The sequence below is a fragment of the Bombyx mori genome, chromosome 17 (assembly GCF_030269925.1).
Source record: "Bombyx mori chromosome 17, ASM3026992v2".
Lineage (NCBI taxonomy): Eukaryota > Metazoa > Arthropoda > Insecta > Lepidoptera > Bombycidae > Bombyx > Bombyx mori.
The window spans coordinates 2126557-2135599 of NC_085123.1; the positions used below are offsets into that span (position 1 = coordinate 2126557).

At 35.4% G+C, this 9043-nt stretch overlaps 1 protein-coding gene across 1 annotated transcript; it reads left to right on the plus strand.

Annotated features, from left to right (window-relative positions):
- Nucleotides 1–3385: 3385 nt before the first annotated feature.
- LOC101735538 (geranylgeranyl transferase type-2 subunit beta) lies at nucleotides 3386–8626 on the plus strand. Its single transcript, XM_004921943.5, has 6 exons — nucleotides 3386–3742; nucleotides 3942–4059; nucleotides 4154–4247; nucleotides 4827–4997; nucleotides 6555–6708; nucleotides 8288–8626. The coding sequence occupies exons 1-6, from the start codon at nucleotides 3549–3551 to the stop codon at nucleotides 8556–8558; spliced, it is 1002 nt and encodes a 333-aa protein (XP_004922000.1). The 5' UTR covers nucleotides 3386–3548; the 3' UTR covers nucleotides 8559–8626.
- Nucleotides 8627–9043: the final 417 nt, after the last annotated feature.

Below are 9043 nucleotides of genomic sequence, written 5' to 3' on the forward strand. Positions count from 1 at the left end.
CCCTATTTTTTATCTGTTAACTTTAATTTTTTTGGCAAGATTTTCATTTTTATTTTTATTTTGTCATGAATTAAAATAAAAAATCTGATGTTACTCTCAATTTTTCATCCCTCTATGATCAACCCCTTTTTTTATTTGTTAATTATAAACTTTAATTTTTTTGTCAAGTTTTTTATTTTGTTTTGTCATTACTTAAAATAAAAAAAAATCATATTACTGTCAATTTTCACTCTTATACAATCAACCCCTATTTTTCCATCCCGATTAATTTTTTTTTTATTCTATGCACAGATCTGCAATAAGTTTGCAAGATGGCAATCAAATATTATAATTGTAGTACGATAAATTCTTATTCAGAGTTTATAATTTCAAGTTCTTCAATTATGATTTTTTTTAAATTCAATTTGATCTCCCGCCCTCGCCGGTCGACTACTGATCAACTATCAATCGATCAGCTATCCCCGCCAGGTGTCACCACTCATCCAGCAAACATCACGTAGTAGGGATGAGGACGAAGCCGGTCTCCTGTCTTACTTACTCACTATACATCATAGATTTATACACTTAATATATTTAAGAGCTATATACACAATACTATACATTTTTCAGCCGTGTTTTTTTGGTTTTATTTGTGTATCAATAGTATGTTCAGTAGATCTGAGAATCGGCTACTATCTATTTTTCATACCCCTAAGTGAAAAGGGTTGTCCACCCCAAACATTTACTTTTTATTTTAATTTTTTGGATTTTTTTTTTGTTTATAATGAGGTATTATGTGGTTAAATGAGGTTTTTTTTCTACAGTAGAATTTCTCTAGAAATCTTATTTAAGGCAACACAACGTTTGCCGGGTCAGCTAGTATGTATATATTATTTTAAGTAATGTTTACTGTATGCACTAGGTTTGTGTTCCTAATTCTTCTTTCCTTTTGCGGGCCTACTGGAAGAGATTTCAACATGAAATAAGTAGTGCCCTTGTACTCTGTATCCTTATTGTCGTGTTTTTTTCTAACAGCTGTGTGTACAAAATATATTAAATAAATAAATAAATAACACCTTAGTCGTCCGTGACCATGAAAACCATGAAATACTCGAAACGTCGGAAACAATGAAAACTTGAGATTAAATCGGAAAATTAGGTAGTATTAATTATAGTGAAATTGATGAGTAATTTTGTTTTTATTAATATTTATTATTATTGTTATTTATTATTTCCACTCCGCTTGTCCTGCGAACCTAAAAACAAACTATTTCTTTAATTGTTTTCTGTGCGTCAGTCATTCATTCATCCGAATGAATTGCTCGATTAGAAACTTTTTAGATTGTTATTGACACTCTTACGATTTTTCTAATTGTGCCATCAATGCACAATAGGCAGCGCTAGGGTTTTCAAGGTAGTTTTAAGAAATCAAAGTTTTTAGTAGTACATTTAGCGATCTACACTACAGAACGTGATCAGGTTTCACTAGATTCATATATTTTAAATAATTTGAAGTTTTTTATTATTAAATTATAAAACATGTTTTTCACTACTCAAGTTCCGGGCTTACCTCAGTTAACGACTATTCCGAGACTCTCAGTGAAAGCATGGCTGATTGCTCCCATTAGTGCAAATGAGAGTCCTATATTACTTAATATTATTGATGTAAAAATTACGGATTGTTTTTGGATAAAGTTTGTTTAAATTGGAATCAAATATTATAATTGTTTTTTTTTTATATTATGTTTGAGAGAGTACTGGTGGCCCGGAGGCCTTTCCAGTTTTACCAGGGCAGGTTCGCGAGCAAGGGCTCAGCCAGAAGGGGTGGGATTTGCTAACAGCTACCCGAGCGCCTCCAAAGGAGACCTAACAACTCAAGAGCAACTGTTTCGCGAATTAATCTACTACCGGATCGGAATCGCGACGCGCTGAGAAGATCCGGCGAGAAACTCAACGGGCTGATGTTTAGGTTAGGTTGCACATCGAACTTTTTGTCGAATTCGACGAGTACGGTTATCGAGGTCCCTACTGTGTTAGAGCTAAAGGTGTCTAATGTAAAGGTTATTGGATCTGATAGATCCGTAGGGACGTGTCTAGGGCGTCGACGGTGACTGGCTCCTGCGTGATCAGGATTCGGTGTTTTTTATCTATGTAGTATCTGAAGTCGTCGTGGCCTAACGGATAAGACGTCCGGTGCATTCGTGTTGAGCGATGCACCGGTGTTCGAATCCCGCAGGCGGGTACCAAATTTTTCTAATGAAATACGTACTCAACAAATGTTTACGATTGATTTCCACGGTGAAGGAATAACATCGTGTAATAAAAATGAAACCCGCAAAACTATAATTTGCGTAATTACTGGTGATAGGACCTCTTGTGAGTCCGCGCGGATAGATACCACCACCCTGCCTATTTCTGCCGTGAAGCAGTAATGCGTTTCGGTTTGAAGGGTGGGGCAGCCGTTGTAACTATACTGAGACCCTTAGAACTTATATCTCAAGGTGGGTGGCGCATTTATGTTGTAGATGTCTATGGGCTCCAGTAACCACTTAACATCCGGTGGGCTGTGAGCTCGTCCACCCATCTAAGCAATAAAAAAAAAAAGGTGGGTGGCGCATTTACGTTATGGATGTCTATGGGCTCCAGTAACCACTTAACGCCAGGTGGGCTGTGAGGTCGTCCACCCATCTAAGCAATAAAAAAAAAAGTAGGTAATCGGTAATGACCTGTGTTGTGGCTCCTGGTTACGTACATTTTTGGTTGTTTGAATTTATATTTTTGAAGTAAGCCCCGATAGCCTGGCATAACTTTGGCTTTGTATGACAATAGTTATATTCATTAACCATTATCCAGTAACCATTTTCGTCTAGCATCATCAAGTGGTTTATGTGGTGTAGGCGAGTATAGTTCTCCCTATTTCGTAATTCTCCTTATGTTCTTCAGCTGTAATACCCGCAAAAGGCAAATCCCACCCCTCTTGGCTGAGCCTTTGCTCGCCCACCTGTTCTGGAGAAACTGGAAAGGCCTTAGGGCCACCAGTAATCTTTCAATCATAAAAAAATACCCGCAAAAAAAACCTTCCCCGTTCCCCCTTTCCCTACTCCCCGTCCCGAACCAGCCGATGCGTTAAATCGCTAGCTAAAGTGCTACTATGCCACTAGCGTTATCCGGCGATCGCCCCGAGCTAAAAGCTCTTCAGTACTATTAATTGAATTTGTCAAATTACTACAACTCGACCATTATAACAGACCCGGCTTGCAATTTATTGTATATGTTGCCCGGCCCCAAAAGATTTAGCGGTTGATTCTACCATAAGGTAGAACTCTGAGTGACTAAATATTTTATTTTCCCACAATTTCCAAACGTTAAAACTTTAATAACATAATGTCACAATGACATAAAATCCCTCTGTCACTTTTGACATCTAACTTTAAATGCTGACTGATAACTCATAACGCCATAAACCTAAGAGATAGATAGATAGACTGATAACTCAAAATATTATCATCCCGTTTCAAAACATTGTAGCTTTTAATTTAATGTACATTGCAATAGAATAAAAATTTAAAATGTCTTTTACAACGAAAGATGTTGTCTTAAAAGAAGATCGACCTAAAACTTTACTCTTACAAAAGCACTCCGACTATTTAGCCAGTTACGGCTTAAATAAAGATGACTACGAGTATTGTATGACCGAATATCTAAGAATGTCCGGTATTTACTGGAGTTTAACTGCTATGGAACTCATGGGACAATCATCAAGGTATCAAAAGTATTTATATTATGATTTTTACCCGTTATTAACCTCAATCAATCATATTATTATATCAACCTTAAATCAACATAAACCTTGTAAAATTTGAACAATGAACATGGTTAAAAATTAATTCTTGTATAAAAATAAAGTGAAAGTCGCCTTTGAGAGTCCTACAAGCGTTGTAAAACCTGGAATTTTGTTCCAGGATGCCTAAAGAAGATATAATAGAATTCATTACACAATGCCAAGATAGTGAAAGTGGAGGTATCTCGGCTAGCATCGGACATGATCCACACATACTATACACATTAAGTGCTGTACAGGTAGAACATGAAACAACCAGAAAATCATTTTAAAATTTGAATAAAGTTACGTAATATTTTTATTTTGTTTGTCATTACTTTTATTTGTTAACAGGTACTGGCGATGTATGATAGATTAGATGCTGTTGATATTGAAGGAATTGTCAGATACATAGTTTCCTTACAGCAAGAAGATGGTAGTTTTTATGGTAAATATTATTATCTTCACTTGCTTCTCATAAATAAATCAGAATATAATCTAAAATTTGTTGACTATTCATATCATACTACATTAAAATGAATGAATATTTGTCATAAAATACAAACATTACTATTTACTTTTTTTTAAAGAAAACATTAATTTACTTAATAAATCCAAAGAGCATTTGGTTATAGTATATTAAATTAAAACAACAATATTCTTTGCAATGTGTTGCGAAACATTATATTCCTAATTAAAAAATATTTTTACATTTTAATCTAATCATTTGTTATTTTCATTATTAAGCTGTTATTCATGGACATTTAAATAATGTGCTAAATTTCAACTTATATAATAATTGCATATTGATATTTACATGTACTTTCAAACAGAAAGACATAAGTACACTTTTCTGTAAAATATTTGAAAAGTCGGAATATAAATAATCCCAGTATACTATTTAAACTTTAATGTTAAATTAAAGTCTAAAAAGAAGGTTAATTATGTCTATGAGTCATGAAAACAGTAGAGAATGCTAGATTAAATACCTACCCAAATTATTCAAATTATTTTATGTTGCTTAAAGGAGACAAATGGGGTGAAATAGACACTAGGTTCTCTTTCTGTGCGGTAATGTGTCTATCACTCTTACAACGATTGGATGCCATCGACATCAACAAGACTGTGGAGTTTGTGCTCAGTTGCATGAACTTTGATGGTGGATTCGGTTCCAAACCTGGATCGGAAAGCCATGCTGGTAAGTAATTTCGGATTATTTATTTGGTACATTTTGAGAAATAATTTTAGTTCTGAAATTAAATTCATATCTTTCTCAATATCTAATATATAAAATTCTCGTGTCACAGTTTTCGTTGCCATACTCCTCCGAAACGGCTTGACCGATTTTGATGAAATTTTTTGTGCTTATCCGGTATCTATGAGAATCAGCCAACATCTATTTTTCATCCCCCTAAATGTTAGGGGTAGTCCACCCCTAAATATTTTTTTTATTTTTTATTCAAAATTTTTAATTTCTATTTTTTTATGATACAACATACAAAAATACATACAATCCTCAATTTTCACCCTTCTACGATCAACCCTAATTTTTTATTTGCTAATTAAAAACTTTAAATTTTTTTGCGAGAATTTTGTTTTTATTTTGTCATGACGTAGAATAATAAAATTCATATTACTCTGAAATTTTCACCCCTCTACGATCAACCCCTATTTTTTATCTGTTAACTTTAATTTTTTTGGCAAGATTTTCATTTTTATTTTTATTTTGTCATGAATTAAAATAAAAAATCTGATGTTACTCTCAATTTTTCATCCCTCTATGATCAACCCCTTTTTTTATTTGTTAATTATAAACTTTAATTTTTTTGTCAAGTTTTTTATTTTGTTTTGTCATTACTTAAAATAAAAAAAAATCATATTACTGTCAATTTTCACTCTTATACAATCAACCCCTATTTTTCCATCCCGATTAATTTTTTTTTTATTCTATGCACAGATCTGCAATAAGTTTGCAAGATGGCAATCAAATATTATAATTGTAGTACGATAAATTCTTATTCAGAGTTTATAATTTCAAGTTCTTCAATTATGATTTTTTTTAAATTCAATTTGATCTCCCGCCCTCGCCGGTCGACTACTGATCAACTATCAATCGATCAGCTATCCCCGCCAGGTGTCACCACTCATCCAGCAAACATCACGTAGTAGGGATGAGGACGAAGCCGGTCTCCTGTCTTACTTACTCACTATACATCATAGATTTATACACTTAATATATTTAAGAGCTATATACACAATACTATACATTTTTCAGCCGTGTTTTTTTGGTTTTATTTGTGTATCAATAGTATGTTCAGTAGATCTGAGAATCGGCTACTATCTATTTTTCATACCCCTAAGTGAAAAGGGTTGTCCACCCCAAACATTTACTTTTTATTTTAATTTTTTGGATTTTTTTTTTGTTTATAATGAGGTATTATGTGGTTAAATGAGGTTTTTTTTCTACAGTAGAATTTCTCTAGAAATCTTATTTAAGGCAACACAACGTTTGCCGGGTCAGCTAGTTATTAATAAAATTCTGTAGACTAGCCATCTTAATATAAAACAAGATATTTAAAAAATGCTTGAATGTATTTTACAAGCTCCAAACAAATTTTGGACGTCCGGTCTAGCAAATTTTTTACCTGTAAAATTTATGGTAATTATTATTTCGTGGATACGAGTACGTGTATATGAGTAATTCGAAAAGTGTTTTTTTTTTCAAAAACTAGTAATTCCATTTAAATTTCTGCAGGTCTAATTTACTGCTGTGTGGGTACACTGTCGATATGCAAGCGCATGGATGCCCTACACGCAGACGAGCTGGCGTGGTGGCTATGTGAACGACAGCTGCCCAGTGGTGGTCTGAATGGTCGACCGGAAAAGCTGCCAGATTTGTGCTACTCTTGGTGAGAACTCTTTTCACTATAATGTTTTTATATAGAGACTATATGTTTTTACTTCTCAGATTGTTGAACTGGCTCACCTAGGTTAAAGTGGTTATTGCCGCCCATAGATGTGGAGCAACTTTTTTTTTATTGCTCAGATTAATTCACGAACAACCTAGCGTTGAGGGATTACGGGAGCCAATAGATATCAGCAACGTAAATGTCGCCACCTACTTTGAATGTGATGAGTTTCCCAACCTTGGACAGGTTGGTAGTACTTATCGGTGGCTATCTAAGCTCACAAGACGACCTACCTCCAGTAAAAAGCTTCAGGTCTATAAATATGTATTAATTTTTGTATAAATTATGGGAAACTTATATCTTAAAACTGTTGTAAAAGGGTTCGGATCTACCGATGTATAGTCCCCGGCACGTAACTTGGCAAGATTCGTTAGATGCGCAGAAGTCGTTTTTTAGGTCTCTTTGGTTGTCAAGCGGGACGCGGGGAAAGACGTAGCACCGTTCCGAGCGCGCGATTGGTGAGTCAGTCGACGCTCCCCTCCCGCACCAATGACCATATAGTAGATTCAGTCACTGAGCGTTTTATTATTTACGCCAGTGACGACAGCGACTCTTCGTTATGTCGACGATGAGGAGCCAACTCCTTTCACCAGCTCAGGTGCTACCATAAATTTAATCCAAGGGGTAGCACTATTAGAAAATGATAGTGACGACGCCGCGGCGACACATAATTTTGAATATTAAATATATTTTTTAAAATAAACTTCTTAACTTTTAATTCTATTTTATTTATAACGCCTAATACACTTCACGAATTCCTCTCTTTTCTTTAACTTTCTTCAAAATACACAGGCTTAAAAATAAGTTATGGCAAATAAACAATAAAATAAAATTAAATTATATGCGGCAATAAACCATTTTTTGTTGCAATGTGCACTATGCGCGACATTACCCCCACTACACCAAAACCTTGCCAACTTACGTGCCGCTTACTATACCGATGTTCGAATCCCGCAGGCGGGTACCAATTTTTCTAATGAAATACGATTAACAATTGTTCACGATTGACTTCCATGGTGAAGGAATGACATTGTGTAATAAAAATCAAACCCGCAAAATTATAATTTGCGTAAAACCTGGTGGTAGGACCTGTTGTGAGTCCGCACGGGTAGGTACCACCGCCCCGCCTATTTCTGCCGTGAAGCAGTAATGCGTTTCGGTTTGAAGGGTGGGGCAGCCGTTGTAACTATACTGAGACCTTAGAACTTATATCTCAAGGTGGGTGGCGCATTTACGTTGTAGATGTCTATGGGCTCCAGTAACCACTTAATATCAGGTGGGCTGTGAGCTCGTACACCCACCAAAGCAATAAAAAATAAAAAAAAAACAACGGCTGCCCCACCCTTTAAACCGAAACGCATTACTGCTTCACGGAAGAAACAGGCAGGGTGGTGGTACTCACCCGCGCAGACTCGCAGGAGGTCCTACCACCAGTAAGTGTGTACCACCAACTGTAGCGACTGCCATAAAAAAATGATTGTAAAACTATCGGAATGATCACATAATTTTAAAATTACAGGTGGGTCATGTCTTCACTTTCAATGCTGAATAGAATTCACTGGGTAGACAAGAAAAGCTTAGAAGAATTTATCTTAGCATGTCAAGATAATGAAACTGGTGGCTTTAGTGACAGGCCCGGAGACATCACAGACCCATTCCATACATTGTTTGGTCTGGCAGGCCTTTCATTACTAGGCAACACCAGTATAAAACCTGTTAACCCCACATACTGCATGCCACAGGAAACAATAGACAGGCTGAAACTAAAACCACAGATACTGCAAATTTAATTTTAAGGATAAATGTTTTTTTATTGTATGTTTACATTTGACGTGAATAAACTATGTTATTTAATTTATTGGGATATTGTGTTATTTATAAAGCTATTGTTCGTAGCGAAGTGTCTATATGGTTCATAACAATAACATGATTGTTTGAGCTTAGAAAATCGATATTCAATTTGTATGTCAATATTTTACATAGTGGCAGTAGTCTGGTACCTAAATAGTTAATGACACTACATGCTAGTTTAGTCAATTATTAGAAAAGTAAATGCTAGGCTAACGCTATCCAAACAAAACATTTCATAACAAAGTAACTTCTTGTAACATGATTTATGTACTTGACTCGGTTAACTCGGCTCTAGGCTGGGCTCTAGGATGCACTTCCCCTTCCATATTACCCAAGAGCATACATCCTGGGCCTCAGACACGTCCTTACGGATCCATCAGATCCATTCACTAGGAGCAGGCTTAGGGACCCCGGTAACCGTACT

What these genes read in the sequence shown, in the direction of transcription:
- LOC101735538 (XM_004921943.5), top strand. Translation starts at nt 3,549, where the DNA reads ATGTCTTTTACAACGAAAGATGTTGTCTTAAAAGAAGATCGACCTAAA. An exon ending in AGAAGATGGTAGTTTTTATG is followed by an intron (nt 4,248 to 4,826) that starts GTAAATATTATT and finishes TGTTGCTTAAAG; the next exon opens with GAGACAAATGGGGTGAAATA. An exon ending in TGGATCGGAAAGCCATGCTG is followed by an intron (nt 4,998 to 6,554) that starts GTAAGTAATTTC and finishes AAATTTCTGCAG; the next exon opens with GTCTAATTTACTGCTGTGTG.